The sequence below is a fragment of the Meriones unguiculatus genome, chromosome 11 (assembly GCF_030254825.1).
Source record: "Meriones unguiculatus strain TT.TT164.6M chromosome 11, Bangor_MerUng_6.1, whole genome shotgun sequence".
Taxonomy (NCBI): Eukaryota; Metazoa; Chordata; class Mammalia; order Rodentia; family Muridae; genus Meriones; species Meriones unguiculatus.
The window spans coordinates 49,235,319-49,253,851 of NC_083359.1; the positions used below are offsets into that span (position 1 = coordinate 49,235,319).

The 18,533-nt window shown below is 44.5% G+C and overlaps 1 protein-coding gene across 4 annotated transcripts in view; it reads right to left on the bottom strand.

Annotated features, from left to right (window-relative positions):
- Window positions 1–18,533, bottom strand: part of Cpped1 (calcineurin like phosphoesterase domain containing 1) — a 113,106-nt gene that overhangs the window by 12,467 nt on the left and 82,106 nt on the right. For 3 of the 4 annotated variants that reach the window (XM_060364199.1, XM_021658821.2, XM_021658823.2), the window contains one exon: window positions 12,979–13,401. The exons of the other annotated variant lie outside the window; for it this stretch is intronic. In XM_060364199.1, the coding sequence (XP_060220182.1) occupies window positions 12,979–13,401 (423 nt within the window). The remainder of the gene's footprint in view (window positions 1–12,978; window positions 13,402–18,533) is intronic. 4 annotated transcript variants of the gene reach the window in all.

Genomic DNA, 18,533 nt, shown 5'->3' on the forward strand with positions numbered 1-18,533 from the left:
GGGGCAAGATGTACTGCAGAGACTGCAAGGCAGGTTCTCCAGTGGGTGCCCTGTGTCCCAAATGTTTATACTGGTCACATCAGGCAACTACTTGGATGTTGGGTCTGTGACATAGAGGTAACCGGCTTCTCTGGGACTCAGCCTCCTCTTGGCGGCATCCTCTCCCTCGCTCCTTCTCTATCTTCACCATTCTCTCCTCTCTTTACTTTCTGGCTTTCATCTTGGTAGGAAGAAATGACACAATTGTTGCAATGACCTTCACCCAAGGCCATCTCATCCCGTATAACCTACTGGAATTCCTTCTCTTTCTTTCAAAGATTTCCGCCATTTTTTCATCTAAGAATCAGCTATGGAAATTATCCTTATCTTGCCTCATTTAAATATTAATCAAGTTACATTTTTAATGGCTACTAGCCAAGGGTGACATGTTTCTTGGTGACAGACAAGCAGTGAAGAGAGAGAAAAGTAAGACCACTGTATGTACAGTTTACCTACGACACTGCATGTTCTTCTGTAGAAGTTTCTAGAAAAGAGTAGACAAAAGTTCAAGTTAGTGCCATCCCAGTGACCCTGGGGTGGTTACCAGGGGCTAATGCTCCTGTTTGTAGCATGGCATTTCCCATGCCAGGCCACAGTACACTTTATGATGCAGAATATAGCCTGCTCTACCCTCTTCTGCAGCCTGCAAACTGTCAGCTCCAGGGTAAAGAGTGGTGTTGGGAAATAATTACTCTCCAGAGCCCAGAGGTGCTTGGCAGCTGCCAAGAGTCTGCTGCCCAGGAAGCGTGATCAGCACCCAGCACTACTCCCTGGCCTGGCTCTCAGATAATTACAGTCCTGCAACCTGCAGCCTTGCCACCCTGAATCCTCTTCTCCACAGCAGATGATGCTCAGCTTTTAAACCGATTTCCTCCGAGATGAGCTGGGTACTCAAAACCTGTGGAGACTATACAAGAAGCTTCTTGGTCTTTTTTTTTTTTTCATTCATATCAGCACTCGATCAGTAGATTAAGCCGTGTCAGTAAGGCAGGCTCTCTGCTTACTTCTGTGGAGCCCAGCTGAATAATGTGGCATGTGCTTCAACATCTCCAAGCCTTGGTTTCCTCATTTGGAAGGCCAGCTCAGCACAACCACCCACTGTCACTGAGGAAATCAAGCAATAATCAAATGACATGTGGTTGGGGGTCAGGGGAATGTGTCGCACGGCAGGAAGCTATGTGTCACATATTTAAGCCTTTCTCAATAATTATATTTTTCATCTTCTTCCTATTTCCTATCTATCTGATCAGGAGATTTTTTTTCTTCATTTGCATAAATCACATCTTTCTCGCTATTCATAATGTCCTCTTTATTTTTAAAAGAAGATAGCAGGCTTGGGAGAGAGATGGCTTGTGGGCCAGGCATTAAGTTTCAACCCAGAATGGACAATTTCCCACAGTTGTGTTACGCTTCCCATGCCTGTCTTAAACACAGCTGTCAGGACAAGAGGCTCATTAAAAAGATTGTTTTGACTGATGGAATGTTCCTGTATCAAATTGGAAATCTATCCAAAAATACTAGAGGGAGGTAACAGAGGTGCCTGTGAGCCGTGACGGGAACCGTCTGCAGAGCGTGAGAGGTGCGTGTGCCAGATGTGAGTGCCCTGCCTGGATCCAGGGAAGCCTCTAGCCATGGAAGGTGAGCACCTTGGCTAAGTCCAGTTCAGTTTTAAAACCGAGGGAAAGACAGACTCCTACCAGGAGCCCCTTAAAGAACACATTACGATCCTATGCACTGGAGTGCCTACCACACAGTGGCTTGACTTAGGGATGAGAGTTATCCTAATGTCCCTCCCCGCTCCATTCTCCTGTTTGAACTCACTCACTAGCTTCTTCTTCATTCTCAGAGTGTTCCTTGTGAACTCCTGTCTGTGTTCTCTCTAACTCCAGATGTATTAGGATAATAGGCAGCTTTTAGTGGCTGTTGTGTCTCAACCAAAGCAAAGCTTTTGTCCGGGCTTAACTGTGATCTGTTTATCCCATAAATGAAAGGGAAGCAGGTGGGACAGCTAGGTTAGGTGGGTGCAATTTCTTGAAGATTTCCTCTGTGGACTCTGCTCACTGTGGGCAGAGATGCTAGGTTGTATAAAAGGAGAAAGGGAGCCAGGCACTTCTCACTCTGCTTCCTGATTGTGGACTGGATGTGGACGCTGTTCCAAGCTCATGTTGCCTGGCCCCCATGATGAACTGTCGCCCTGAACCAGGAGCCACAATAAGCCCTTTTAGTTGCTTTTGCCAGGGTTTTAACACAGCAGCAGATAAAGAACCTAACACACATATACTTGTCTCTCAAGATGTCTCAAGGCCACATTTTAAATTCTTTTTATTTTATTTCTATTTTCTGGAGCCACAGTTCCCATTTTAAATGACCTTTCCTGAAGTCCATAATCCTCAGCTAATGTAACCACCAGGATTTATACCACCCAGGAGGACCAGGCCTGTATCTATGGGGACTGGAATCCTGGATCCTTCCATTTCAACAGAAAGCAGCCCTAGCACAGCTTGTTCACATGCTCAAGGTGACAGGAGAAAAAGGTTCAATCTGAAGGGGAAAGAAGAAGAAAGAAGAAAGAAGAAAGAAGAAAGAAGAAAGAAGAAAGAAGAAAGAAGGAGAAGAAGAAGAAGAAGAAGAAGAAGAAGAAGAAGAAGAAGAAGAAGAAGAAAAAGAAGAAGAAGAAGAAGCAGCAGCTGCTGCTGCTGCCTGCTGCCTGCTGAGCCCACAGGGTAGTTACAAGTACCCACAGATATCCTAGAGCCTCCTCCAGTATAGTCTTTAGTCTTTGGAACATTCACACATTCACATGCTCAGCTTCTCTGGCCGGGTGGACCAGCTCCTTTCCTGGTACAAGAGCTAACCACATACTGCTGTGCCTCCTTCCCCACTCCTGCTGGCCACTGCCGTGCCACTAAAGATGCTCATTAATGCCCTTGGTATTCAAATTGACTCAGGGCAAGCCCCAAGTCCAGCCTTGCTACTTCCTTCCTAGAGAGCTCACTTGACCTCCTGCCCTTTAGGGTTTCCATGTCTGTATAAAGTCTCAATGGCACTTGCCATATAGCATTTATTAAATGGTAACTAGTAATATTCTGGTCATTGTTTTAAATGTGCACATTAGAACTCATCCTCAAGGCTGTCTATTCTGTGAATTTAACTATCCACTGAAGACACCATGAGGCCATTGCAGGGACAGGGACTCCCCCGACCCCAGCCAGGCAGTAGAGAGGGATAGAATCAACACTTTCAGACAGAGAAGTATCCAATCATTATGTCAGTATGCTAAAGGTAGTGAAAAGAAAATGTGTTTCCTAAGTCTCAATTTATCTAATGTTAAGTCATTTCAGTTGTTTCTCACTAATAATAATGAGGAGACTGATGAAAATGAGAAGGACAATGTTTACAGCCATAGTCTGCATTAGTGAGCACCAGCCAGAAGCAGACACTGGGTCAAGATATTGGATCATTTCACCAAGCTCAGGGACCAGCACCTCGCTCCACAGCTTTGCAACCTCAATGAGAATTCTGCCTCTAGGAGCTGAGTTTGCATGCCAGTGCAACAGAGAAAATGTCACTTCAGAAGTGGCTTGTGAGGATGTGCCAACAGTGACAGTAACATGCATACACTTAGCTATGGCTCTTAAGAAACCCATTCACCCACTGTACTTTTGGGGAGAAAAGTTCCTCCTTTAGGTGTCTTGGCATTGAGGAGACGAAGTTGGAAATTAAAGTCTCCCAAGTAAATGGGAAGTTCAGACTGAGGCCCCATCCTAGCAGGACAGACCAGTGCTAAGGTGTGCCAGACTGCCCTGGCAAGGCCTCTTCTACCTGAAATGCTGCTGCTACAAGGATGGTCCTCACCCAGACATCTTCACAGGGGACAGAGCCCTATGGAGGTACTGCAGGGAAAGTGTTTCCTTCTTCTGCACCTATGGAATTATAAGCAGACACAGGCTTGGACAGACCCTATCCTAATTATTGATGTGCTTTGGGTGGCTCCCTCACCTGTACTGTGGCATCTGATGTGTGGATGAGTGGGCATGGAGGACAGCCTTAGTTACTTTTCAGTTGCTGTGGTAAGATACCATGACCAAGGAAACTTATAAAAGAAACTTTAATTTGGGGCTTGTGTTTCTAGACGGTTAGAGTCCATGACCATCATGGCAGGGAACATGGTAACAGGCAAGTAGTCACAGTGTGTGCTTACATTCTGATTCACAAGCAGGAGGGAGGGAGGGAGAGAGACAGAGATGGAGAGAGAGACAGACAGAAAGGGACAGAGAGAGAAAGAGCACTAACTGGGAAAAGAGTGGGCATTTGAAACCACAAAGGACACATCTCTTAATTCTTCCTAAACAGTTCCACCAACTGGTGATGAAGCATTCAAACATATAAGCTTATAGAGGCCATTCTCATTCAAACCATGTCAAGGACCAGGACTGTGTCTGACCCAATTATGTTACTGTCGAACTATGCTGTTATCTCATTTCCAAGGCCATCATCAATGTGCAAATACTTTACATTTTGTACATTTATTTATTTAGCGTGTGCATAAGCATGTGTGCAAATACCATGGTACATGTGTGGATGTCAGAGGATGACGTCGAGTATTCAATTCTCTCCTTCCACCATGTGGGTCCCAGGACTGAAACATGTTATCCAGCTGGGTGACCACTGCCAATACCTACTGAACCATCCATCTTCTTGGCCCTGCAAATGCTTACATAAAACCAAAGACAAGCAGCAACATTTAAACAACTCTAGCTGATTCTGTGCAGTGGAGCCCTAGACCTAGGCTGTACTGCCAAGAAGCAGCCATGAATACAGGCAATGAAGGAGAATCTGAACTACAGAGGCAATTAGGGTATTCTGCTCAAAAAGGGGTAAAATTTCCCCACAAAGAAGTCATGCTATGGTTTCATCCTCATTTTGAGGTATCAAGAGAGTGGGAACATAAGGATGGGCCTGACTTTATAGGAGAGACCTGGAATGGGATGCTACAGCCATACTGCCTTAGGACTGTGGGAAATCCTTACCAGCAGTGAAGACTTTGGCAGATGTGGACCCCTGATCTTGAACTTACTCAATTTCAGAACTATGAGCCAAATGAATTTTTATTCCTTATAAATGTCAGCCTGTGCTGTTCATTTATGGCAACAGAAAACAGACTTTTGGATATCAAGATTTTATAAATGAGTCTCACTAATCATTTCAGAAGATGTTAAGTGCTATTTTAAAAGCATGACCTGAAAGAGCAGACAGAATATTCTTATTTCATAAATCTCAGAGTGTTTCTTTCCAGGTGTAACACGTTTACCTTGCCCTTTAGAATGATCTAAAGTAGGCTGGGAAGATGGCTCAGCCCCTGCTTGTTGTATAAGAATGAGAACCTGAGTTCAATCCCTAGAGCCTACATTTAAAAAAAGAATCCAGATGTGGTGGTATGGCTTTGCAATTCCAGAACTGGGGCTCGCTAGCCAGCTAGCATAGCCTGATCACTAAGCATCCAGGCCAAGGCAGACTGCGTCAAATAACATGGATAGCGCTTGAGTTCCAACACTCAGAATTGACCTCTGGCCTCCACATGCATGTGCATATATATGCACTCTACACACACACACACACACACACACACACACCCCTCACCCTCTCACACACATGCACGGAGAAGGAACCTTTTGTTTATTCCTCTGGCCTGAGGGCAACTGAGGAGCCTGCCCTGTTTGCTGACTGAATATGGACTGACTTAACAACGTCAGTAGAACACATTCACACGCCAGATTCTCGATTTATAAATATTTACCATCAAGACTCGATTTCAACTTTAATTAGCCCAACTGTTAAGGATACCTCCAAAGTGAGAAATGAAATCCACCACTTCACACCAGATGTAGCATCCGCAGTTGGTCTTTTATCGTTTATGGTGAAGGAGATGCAGGCACCAAATGATTAAAGTGTGATGTTTTATAGTGAATGGATCAAAACACAACTGACCAGAAAAATGAATGCATGACTAGATGGTAGAAGAAAAAGAGGGAAATTCATGAAGCTGATATGGTTCCAGAAACTTGGAGTTCTATGATGCTTTAAAAACAGACACTTGTTTGCTCCTTTATGAAGTTAGCAGAAAAGAAAAGCCACCGAGATAAAGTTCTTAAAAATGCACATCAGACAGAGGGCTCTGAGGGTCCTTCTTTATTTGGAAATTCTATGGAACTCTGCACCCAAAGGTTGTTCACTAGAACATTGGTGAAGTGTGTGCTTTAACGAATGGTCACATTTAGATGTTAAATTCCAAAGGAATTTTGAATCTACTTTTGTGGCTCGCCTCCTTCTAAACTAGCGGTCCCTTTTCATAAAACTAAAAACAGCATGCATTCCTTACCTATTCTAAAGAATCTCAAGCTCAGAGTAGTCTAACTTCCTACACACTCCAGGAGCCAAAGGGCTTTGGTATAGCTTTTGCATGATGCACAGACTGCAGGCTAGTCTCCTATTCCACCTGCCTCCACATCAGCCACCCTGGACCACTTTTGTAAGTCTTCCCTTGTTGGCATCCTAGCTATATTCATTACTTACTAGGACCCATGTTTAAATTATTAAATAGCTTATGTCTTTTTAGAATGTTAAAGTCAGCATCAACCACCACACACTTTAAGTGTCCCCATGGGTGTTCCCACCGCATTTCTACTCTAGGCTGCATCACAGGCCCCAGGCATAGTGCTGGGCTCACCCAGGTACGATCTACTGAGAAGCAGAGGAGGCCCTCTGAAAGCATGCTCCACAGTGAGGCAGCTGCATTACGACAGCTGCTCTCAGGAAGCACACTGCAGTCTCATGCACACTGTCTGCCAAGGGCTCAGAAAGCAAACGTGCCTGTTGCCAGGGAACATGTCATGGAGACAGGGGCAGGTCCACCAGCTATTTTTTTAATAGTTGGAACATGGCTAAAACCAGTTATATTACATGTTATGTCTTAATAATTCCATATTATAAAAGCATTGCTGATTAGCCCTATGGAGATCTCAGGTCAGTAAAGCCAAAATATTTATAGCCTAATGTTTTTCAAGAAAAGTCTTATAGATATCTACTCTAGGCTAGTGCTTCTTGACTTTTTCTACTTAGAACAGTTTCACTTGAGACATTTTTATACAACCCTGTTTTATACAAAACAGATATGCAAATAAAAATCGCTGAAAACAAAGCAGTTATTTATCATAATTCTTTGTATATGTATAATTTTATCATTTATTAAAAACAAAAACAAATCTACACACTAATGAGATAGATGTGCTTGCTTATTTAACATGAGGAATTATATCTTGGGGCTGGAGAGATGGCTCAGCTAAAGTTAAGAGCACTGGCTGCCCTTTCTAGAGGACCTGGGTTCAGTTTCTAACACTCACATAATGTCTTACAGCCATCTGTAAGTCCAATCCTAGGGCATCTGATGCCCTTCTGGACTCTGTGGACACCAGGCATGCACGTGATACAGACACACATGCAGGCAAAACACCTGCACACATAAAATAAATAAGTTAATTTTAAAGAGAGAATTACCATGTTGAAGAGATACGGAGAGAGTTAAATTTCTCTTTGTTTAGTTTGATGTTGGCTATAGGCTTGCTGTATATTGCCTTTACTATGTTTAGGTATGTGCTTGTATCCCTGATCTCTCCAAGACTTTAAACATGAACGGATGTTGGATTTTGTCAAAAGTCTCCATGGGGGTTTCCTAGTAAAGGGAGCAGGCCGTCTCCTGAAATCAGTTGCCTGCTCTTTGATTTCCTCCCCCTGGCAGGATGGCCTTACTAGGCCACAGAGAAAGAGGATCCAGACAGACCTGATGAGACCTGATAGGCTAGGGTCAGATAGGAGGGGAGGAGGACCTCCCCTATCAATAGACTAGGGGAGGGACATAGTGGGGGAAGAAAGAGGGAGGGTGGGACTGGGAGGAGATGAGGGAGGGGACTACAGCCAGGATACTAAGTGAATAAGTAGTTGTAATAATAATAATAAAAATTAAAAAAGAATTAAATACTGGATAAATATTTGATAGGGCATTTTACAGAGCAGACATTTTGACTTTATAACTATAATGCTGAGAATGTCAATTCACAGAAACATAAAGTATGAAATGACAGAAGCACACTTAGGGTCATTTCAGAAACTGCTACAAATTCTGTCCTAATTACAACCCAAACCATTAACATATATTAAAGGAAACTCAAGCCAGAAATTCAAACAACAGTTTTTAAAATAAAACATCCTAACACCATCCAAAGATATACTACTGTGGTTCTTGCGTGCTAAGGGATGACTGTGGGAGACATCGTCTTTGTTTTCTGCAATTAAGCTATGATGTTTCTACAAGAGCAGACATTTTGTATGTACATTTAAAAGCAACCTGCAATTCATAACATGTAATAATCTCAACTCTGAGGAAAGATACTTCAGGCAACAACACTTGCAGGTGTTGCATGGAGTGATGATAGATGCAATGCCGAGTGCACACACATTAAGTGTTTGGAAGCAAGGCTGCAACGATGCTGTGCACTGCAAGCAACACCACACAGTAGCAATGCTGCCAGAAACACTTCCAGTTGTGATGGGCTTGATTTTGAGTTAATTTTTGATCACTGTGCGTTCAGCAACGTTTTCCTGTCTCCCAGCCCCATAGCCAGTTGTGTGACTCCACATATGGGCATGACTCAGTTTAAGAAACAGAGCTCCAGGAAGTACGTTTCTATCTAGAACTCAACTGGCCATTACAGGCAGTGTGGCCATCCCCAGTAACACAGCTGTTGGGCTGCTCGAGAGATGTGAATCAAGCCAGGTTTCTCCCAGTTAATCAGTATGCCTTTTTTTTTTTTTTTTTTTTTTTTTTTTTTTTTTAATCAAGGGCTCACTACTGTGCAATAGGCTCAGGGGTGGCCTTCCATTAGTGAAGTAAGCTGGGACCTTACTTCCTGGTGGCACCAGGACATAAATTCCTTCAATCTAGTGGTGAGACAGAGGACACCCAACCTTCTCTTATTCCTGTAATGTGGACCTGGAAACCTAACCTCTATGTTCTTTAAAAACCTGAAATCCTAAAACCACAACCAAGGACTAAGAGCCCGATTGTTCTTTCTGTTTCTTTGTTAAAAAGGATACAAATGCTAGAGATGAAACTAATTCTGTGAAATTACCCATTAACTTTTGCAGGAGAGATCAACTTGCTGGACTTTTTCATAATTGCCAAATGTGCCCGGGTCCTTTAATACATAGCCCTTAAGCTCTGTACTGAGAATGAGGGGAAAGAAAGGTATCGAGACATCAAGGGGAAACACAGGCAGTCAAAAGCTTCCTTTTTTTTCTTTAAGATTGAAATTTTAAGCTGCAATCCACATTAACTGGGTCACATATTAACCTTCTGCTGAGAGAAGCCTGAGGGACGCGACTACGTCCAGCTTCCACCCAGATTTCATTATCTAACGATCCGTCTTTGCAACTCCAACTACGTATCAGGTGAATTAAGGGGAAAACCAATTTCTACATCCCTTGGATGTGATGAAATTGATTATCCCCAGGCAGAGAGAGAGAGAAAAAAAAAAGACTGGAAATAACCAGTGCTGCTTCGTATTTTGTGCATCTGTCCCACCTTGGTATCTGTTTATTTCTACCAGTTATTGACAATGTTTTTGTACCATACAAAGAAGCCCCCACCTCCACCCCCACTTTCACTGACTTCAAAAGTAGAAACAGGAAGCATCTGTTTCTAGGGAAACCTGAGGTTGGAAGCTCTTGGTTTTTGGATCACAGAATGCATTCCTACACAAATGGTGGTCTATTGTATGGTGACAGCCCTTCCTCCTCATTTACCTCATCCCATTTACAGAAATTAATGCAACAATGGGAGATGATTGTTGATGCTCATTATTAAATCATTTATTCATCCCACACAATGATTCAGAATTATTCATTAAACTTGCTAGAAGGAAGCAGGGTTTTATCTCCACAGTGGCTTGGGGAGGGATGTGTTCTTTAAAAGGATATTTTATAACAACACAATTATCGTAATTAAAAGCTACCCTGATCATCTGATGAGCTTCTGACATATTTTTGAGCACTGGCATTTTAGCACAAGGGGAAAAATGAGACTGAACTAGTATTAGGAAATAGTATTGCTGAGGGGGACAAAAGCTAGAGGCCACATTAAATACTACCTGCCACCATCATCCCAGCTTTATCAAGGTCTTTAAGTTAATTATTTTTACAAAAGATCACTGAACTCTGGCTTTCCAAAATGAGCTCAAGTCCTATTGCCACTGTCTACATTCCTGATCGTCCATGGCACTGGCCCCTGGCCTTGACACAGACACACAGGTCCTTAGCTCAGGTCTACTATCCAAGCTTCCCTATGTAGCAGCGGTTCTGTCCACACCTGAACTGCAAATGTAACTTCAGCTGTTGCCCATGCTTGATCTGAGTCTGGGCTTAGCATGCCATGGAAACACACAGTGACAGCAGTAGGGCTTTGATCCTCTCATTTTCCCTGATGAAGTAGGTTTAGGTGAGGATCCTCAGGCTAGGGACAAAGAAGATGTATCTCCTTACACAAGGAGATAGTGCCTAGGGGCAACACAGGGCTGGGAGAGGAACAGACTGCTAGGAGACAGGCAGGTGAATGAGGGCAGGGCAGACAAAGACCATGGTGCCCTATGACACATAGGAGGGCACATGATATGGGAGACAGTCTGAGTTGGAGTCTTCTCTGCATGTGCGTGTCACTCGGTGTGTCCTGAGCACCCACTGAGCTTTGTCAGCTGGCCACTGGGGGCTGCATCTGAGCTAATGACTTTGCTTCCCCCACTCTGTCCATACCACCGAGGCCTCGCTATGAGCCAGACCTAAAGGCAGGGACAGATGGACCCTGTCTCTACCTTCAAGGAGCTGACGGTCTAGTCAGTGACTCAGACACATCACCACTTGCAAATCCACAGTGACAAGGAAGTCAAGGGGGAAAGGTAAAAAGTGAGTTGATTTTACCATGTAACATGCAGGCAGCATGAGCAAAAGGCAAGGACTTCTGGGAAGGGCAAGCTGAGGAGCTGGATCTTGTGCTGGGGTAGAAGAGCGTATGTTGGCCCGGGCTATGGAGCTGCTTCAATATGAAGGAGGCAGAAAAAAGACCCATGAATGAACACAAGCCTGCCAGGCAAGGAGACCCTGCTGGCCTCAGAGCCCTCAGGATGCCAGGGCCTAATACCACCAAGAATGGAAAAGGAAGATGAACTCCTGTTCTGCTTCATGCTTCAAGCAATTTTCAGACTGTGATCTGGCTTCCCATTTAGTTCTGCCTAGGGACAGGGGCTGCATGGCCAGGGCTAGTCCTGCTCAAAGGCACCAACCAGCCTCATGGTAGGTATCAACTTTAACAAGATGGGGACATGGGATTCATCTCAGAAGCACACACAGTCCTGGGTGGATGTGCTGACAAGAAACCTAATTCCAGTACCTGTTAGAGCTGTTGTACGTCACGGGCAGTACCTGCTGTGCTCTAGGTGGTTGCCCTGTTAACACTGTGGGTCCTCTCAGCGTCTGGATATTCTCATAGATAGCATGTGCTCTGTCCTGGGATGGGCAGCCCAGAGCCATACAGAACTTGAGAATGTTGACACAGAGAAAAACAGACAGCAGGGAGGGACTGCATCACTTATACTGCATCCTCGTGCTGTGGAAGGGCTGGTTTTGGTGGCCTTGAATGTTCCACTGGTTTGATTCTCCATGGCAAAACAGTCGCTATGGTGGAGCAAATGCTGTCCTGACACTCACACCCCTTCCTTGGCATGAGAAATGTTTTCCACACTAACTCAAACCTTAATAGAAGTTTCCTACCTCATCTCTATGGAACAGTGGAAAATGTCTCAGAAGTACAGAAAGCCTATTGGGATTCACACTGGAAGATGACGAAAAGAGTAGTGGGATTTGTTTTTCTTTCTTCTTTCTCTCTCTCTCTTGCTCTCTTTCTTTCTTTTTTCTTTGTCTAACAAATCTTGGCTCCTGAGTGAGCCCACCTCCAATCCTTGTTCCTTCCTGGAACAACTAAATAAAGGGATTCATATATTCAAGTGTTTGATACAAATGAGACAGGGAACAGTCTTAGAGGGTCAACTGGGGGCAGGACACACAGAGGCTGTCACAGCTGGAGTCTTGACAATTACTGATCACTTAGGTGAGTCACCTAGAACACTCCATTTCTCTAGAGAGGCCCCAGCAGGGGATCTAGAGAGGAAAGAGGTGGCATGGGCTGGGACCAGGGAGTAGTCATCAGAAGCTAAGGTTTACCTTTGAAACAGGGCATCTTCATTTTGTGAATGTACACTTGTCATCACATGAATGATCACTTGAAGTCTTTATCACAGACATCCTATCCATTCATCTCTCAGCTCTAACTCAGGGAGGAACCATAATGCACCCCCAGTACAGGTGAACCCGTGGAGGTCCCAGGACTGGTCTACTGGAGCCTCACCCCAAGGTTTCCTTCAAGAACATGAGGAGTCTTGTAGGATGCTTAGTTCTTAAGGCTTATCTTTCCCTGAGCCAGTTAGCACTTCCCAAAGAAATGAAGGAAGCTGTCTCCAGGTCTCCTCATTGCCCAAGATACATGTAACCACATTCTGAGCTCTTCTGTTAGGACCCCTGACCTCTGAGGCTCCCATCCTCTAATACAGAAATCTGCTTACGGGTGGTGCACAGCAGGTTAGGGGCTATCCCAAGTGCTTCCTGGGATTACCACCCTTAACCATCCTGATGTCTGTAGAAACTGAGGCAGGAAGAAATCTATGTCCACAGCCATAGTACTAGTGAGTGGGGCCAGAACCAGTCCCGTCCAAAGCCTTGCCCCCTCTTCACTTTGCCTGGTGGCAGAAGCAGGTGGGCACACCCACACCCAGGAGCTACCTGCTCTAGTGAGCTTGTCTGCTAGCTGCTTCCGCACGGCTTTGGTGAGGTTGAAGTAGTCGTCATCCTCATCAATGCTCTGCAGGAACAGTGGGATATGCTGGAAGACAATGGCATGCTGGCACTGCTGCTGCTCTGCGATGCTTAGCTGCTGGTCCAGCCAGTGGTCCTGGGCCTGCTTCAGGTCAGGGCACCTAGAGGCATCGTACAAGAACTGGGAGTTGAGCACCAGGAACAGGACGCCCCCGACCCAGAAGCTGAAGTAGTCATCTCCCCACGTCTGGCAGAACTCTTCCACAGTTGCGGCTGTGGGGACATTGCCCAAGTCATGGTTGCCACTGACCAGCACCAGAGGGATGTCCCGATCAACGGCCTTCAGTACTCGCTGCAGGTCTTTGGTCTGCTCTTTCCGCCAGGGAGTTCCTAGAACAGAAGAGCGAGCACCTGAGAGGGCTGCAGGCTGTTTAACTATTCACTCACTAGAAAGTAAGATGGAGTAACTGAAAATGGCTGTCACAGAATGTCAGAGAGTGGACACCTACTGAAAGCAAATGGATGGAGCTCCTCAGAACCTGAGAAGCAATCCGAGAAGCTCAGTCTCCCTATGGTCACCTGCTAAGATGAGACAGCAGAGAAGCAACTTTATTGCTGCCTTCGGGTGCACCTGGCCATCCCCTCACTGTGTCTGTGTGGACCAGGTCTTGAACAAGACTGCAGAATCCATCAGTACCTTTAGGGAAGAAATCTTGGATCTAGAGAGTAATGTGCTAGGTGTCCCAGCACACATCTGTCTCCCTTCAGCTGCTCAACAAGGCACACAAAGGCTCAGCATCTTAGCACTCAGAATGTCCTTCCCTTCCACTCTGGCATGTAGGACCCAGAATGAAAATAATTATTTGGATAGAGTTGGAAAACATGTGGGCAACCAGTACCCTCCTTCTTCATATTGCTGGCCTCCGCACTTCCTGTAATAATGTATTAAAGCTTTAATAAGTGGATTTTGAAATAACCAATTCAATTCCACATCTGTTCTTCACAGCCTCTCTGTGTCAATTTATTTAACAAATATTTATTGCACACTGACTATGTGTGAAGTATCAATTTAATGACAGGGCTAAGCAGAAATTTTTCCTCTGAACTGGGGAGTTGGATAATGTGCTAGGTAAATTACCAACATACATTCCATCTGCCTGTGATGTCATGAGGAGTTACTGAGAAAAGAAAAGCAGGTTGAATATGTAACCCCAGTGCCATAGACAGCAGAAGACTTGATGGAAAAGAGCAGGCCGACTTCCCTGAATCCGATGAGACCCACAGCAAAGGGAATTAAGGCCCAAACTGCAAATAACTGGAAGGACAGTTTGAATATCCTTAACAAATGATGGGTAAACGTGAGTTGATGCTTCCGTGCCTATTACATTGAACTGGGCATTATACATGAGCCAAAATGTTGGCATATCCCATAAAACTGCACACTTACACAGATCAATCAGAAATAAAACTTAGAGGATGTGAAGAAAGCTCTCATGAAACAACTGAGCTAAGAAAGGCAGAAATGCAGAGATGAAGAAATTTAGTCATAAGGCAGCAAGTATGGAGTGGGAACGAGAAAAATTCAGCACACAACAGGTTGCAGAAATGACAGCTGCTCAGAGGCTACTGTTTTCCAGGGCTTCCCTCTATAGCTGCTCTGGAGGTACCAAGTGAGCGCCTCATCCCTAATGCTGTGCTTCACACCTCTTCCTCTTTTCTCTTACGAGATCTGAGGGGCTTGGTTAATGGCCACAGTGATGGTAGATTGAGCTCTTTCTCCTCCTGTTCCTGCTTTCATGCCACTTACTGTTAGCTGGACTGTTACTGTTTAAGGCCAGAATTTCAGAGTCTCACTGAAATGCTTTCTTCATGTATGGCCCTTAGTCACTGTTCTATTGCTGTGAAGAGACACCATGATCACAGCAATCCTTATAAAGGAAAGTATTTAATTGAGGCTGGCTCACAGGTCAGAGGTTTAACCCATTATCATCATAACTAGAAACATGGCAGCATGCAGACAGACCTGATGCTGGAAAATAGCTGAGAGTTCTATATCCTGATCTGCAGGCAGCAGGCAGAGAGACACACACTGGTCCTGGCTTGAGCTCCTGAAACCCCAAAGCCCACCACCCAGAGACCAACTTCCTCCAACAGGGCCACAGCTCCTAATAGTGCTACTCCCTGGAGACGAAGCATTAAAATCTATGAGCCTATGGGGGGGCCGTTCTTACTAAAATTACTAAATACTCAACACACATTTGGTTAAAAACATAAGACACACAGAGCAGAATCACACATAAAAATGTTAAAGGCTTCCAGATACATTCATCTATTACAGAAAAATTTCTCTATAGATTCAAGGAGTCTAATTCTGATTAATTATGAGAAGCAGATTCAAGGAGCTGGGGAACTTTATGTATCATTTCTTCTTCCCTCCTCTTTTCTTCTAGAAAACGGTGTGTGTGTGTGTGTGTGTGTGTGTGTGTGTGTGTGTGTAATAATAAGGGAGAGAAGGAGTAGAATGCAGAATTAAAATGGAGGAAGGAGGAAGGGCAAAAGAGCAGAAAGCTGAGAAGAAGAGGGGGGAGGAAGAGGGGTAAAGAATGAGGTGTGGAGGGAAGACGGAGTGGGGGGAGAGAAAGTAAGAGGGACAGAGGGAAAGAGAAAGGGAGAGAGAGTCAGAGAGGGCACACAGAGAGAGGCAGAGGCAGAAAGACAAAGAGAGAGACCTTTTTTCCTGAAGACCCCAGGCTTATTACAGAAGCTTCAGTAAGGTCACTAAGGGAGCTACACCCCAGCTCTTAACCTTTAGTAGAACTTCCCTGAAGGAAGCTGGAGGAACCACACAGCAGAGTTGAGACCTCAGTCTATGTGCACAGCTAACTGGCCTCAGACTGAGAAACAGCAGGTACTGCCTAGCACAGGGGCCAGGAGGAGACTCTGGTAATGGTGTTGGGATTTCACTTATAGTTGGCTTCTGCCTCGTGGATGGCCTGGGTTAACTAGTCCTAAATCCACATTTGCAAGTACCATGGACTGATACAGCTTCTTCAGTGGAATCCAGATAATGTGCATTTGTACTGATGACCCCCTGAGGTTCTGTTGGTTCTTTTTATGTGGCTAACCTCTTAGCTCATACCTTGATCATTGCACACCACTTCACACATGAACCACTGACCAAGGCTCATTGGTCACTACTCTCATTGCTAACCCTGGCTGTTCCTCCTCCTGTCACCCTGATGAAGAATGCTGTGATGCTTATGGATGTCCACCTTAGAGTCCCAAACAAGCCAGGGACTGTTCCAAGACTGGCCCACAGCAGACAAGGTTGCTCATCCAGAAGGTTATCAGGGTTTGAAACAGGCTGTCTAGTTATGAAGAAAGGGGCTCAGTCAGCTTGACCCATTGTCTTGAACTTTATGACACTAAGGACAGAGCATCTCCATTTTTAAACCTATTTGTATTTTTTACTGGAAAACATCAAGGTATTTTCTTTTTTTTTAAAGGTATTTTCATTTTCTTTATTGAAAATAATTTTTATATAATATATTTTTCAGTTTTCCTCCCTCACCTCCCAGATACTGCCCACTTCCCCACCCATCAACTCCACAACTTCTTTTTCTGTTAAAACAAACAAACAAACAGACAAATAAAAATACCAATTAGAATAAAAAAATGGCATAAGAAACATAAAACACACACACACATACACTCACACACACCTGCATGCACTCACGTACCCACACGATACTATAAAAATACAAAATCAGAAACTAACAAGCAAAAGATGAGTAAGATAAAAAAAAAATGCTCAAAGCAACATGAAACAAAATGTCAACAAAAAAATACCACCCTGATGGCTATTCTTGGTTATCAATTTGACTACATCTGGAATTTAAAAAATCCCAAACTGAAGGGCACATTAGTAAGGGTTTGATTTTTGTTATTTTTTGCTTAATTTGAAGTAGGAAGACCCACTTCTAATGCAGATCTTAAGGTAGGAAGGCACACCTTTAATCTGGGCCACACCTTCTGCTGGAAGGCTATATAAGGACATGAAGAAGGAAGCTTCTGCTCTTTGTCTTACCAGCGAGTCCATTCCTTGGCTTGCATTTTGGAGCCTACTTCTTCAGGAATTCAGCTTCTACTGAAGAAAAGCTGAGACACCAGCCTCATGGACTGAACAACTACTAGTCTTTTGGACCTTCTGTTCACAGCCAGCCACTGTTGTGGCTGATCTCCAATATCAACTGGAGCTTGCCTCTTGGTTAGGGACAGGAGCTCCTGTCTACTTCCACCTCTCAGCTCTAGGGCCCCATCTGGCTTCGGCCCATGCAGGCCCTGTGCTGCCACCACAGTCTCTGAGTTCATATGTGCATTAGTCCTGCTGTGCTTGGAAGACACTGTTTCCTGAGTATCTTCCATCCCCTCTGGCTCTTATTGTCTTTCAGTCTCCTCTTTCAGATAGTTCCCTGAGCCCTAAGGGGAGGGATTGGTGAAGACACCCTGTTCAGGGCCGAGTGTTCTAAAGTTTCCCACTGTCTTCACACTACCCAGTTGTGGATTTCTATAATAGTTTTCATCTACTGCAGGAAGAAGCTTCTCTGATGGTGGCTGAGCAAGATCTATGGGTATAGCAGAATGTCATTAGGAGTCATTTTATTGCTACATTCCTTTAGCAGAATAACAGTATGTGGTTTTGTTCTAGGCTTATGGCCCATCTAGTCCCAGCTTCTTAGCCATCTGAAGCGTGTCAGTCATGAGCTAATTTAGTGGAGTGAGCCATAAATATACAACATTGGTGCCACTATTTCACCAGCATTTCATGCAGGCAGGTCACAATTGCATACGAAGGGTTTACAGCTGAATTCAGTTTACCCTCTTTATTAGTGTACAGAGTACCTTCCAGTACCATGGGCACTAGTCAGTAGGGGTAAAGGCTCTATCTAATTAGGCACCAGTGTGGCTTCTCTGTGTTCACTGAGATGTATAATTGCCTTCAGCAATAGGGCCTTATAAGTTTGTGGACAGCAACCAATAGCCTTAGCAATAGCTGTGGTTTAAATGGAATGGGCCTCCTAGGCCCATAGCTTTGAATGCTAGGTCACCAGGGAGTGGCATTTAGAAGGCATAGCCTGACTACAGATAATGTTGCCTTCATAGAGGAAGTGTGTCACAGGAGGTGGGCATTGGGGTTTCAGAAGATCAAACTAGGCCTCGTGTCACTATCTCTTTCGGTTGGCTACCAATCCAGATGTAGAAATCTCAGCTACCCCTCCAGCACCATGTCTGCCTGCATGCTGCCATGCTTCCCAGCTTGATGATAATGGACTAAACATCTGACTCCATAAGCCAACTCCAACTAAATGTTTTTCTATATAAGAATTTCTATGGTCATGGTGTCTCCTCAGAAAAATGAAAACCTTAACTAAAACAATAGCCTACTTTGTTTGGGGGTTTCTATGGGGCCCTTTTGGCCAACAACTCAATTAGATGCAGCCCATTCCTAGAATTAGAGATTT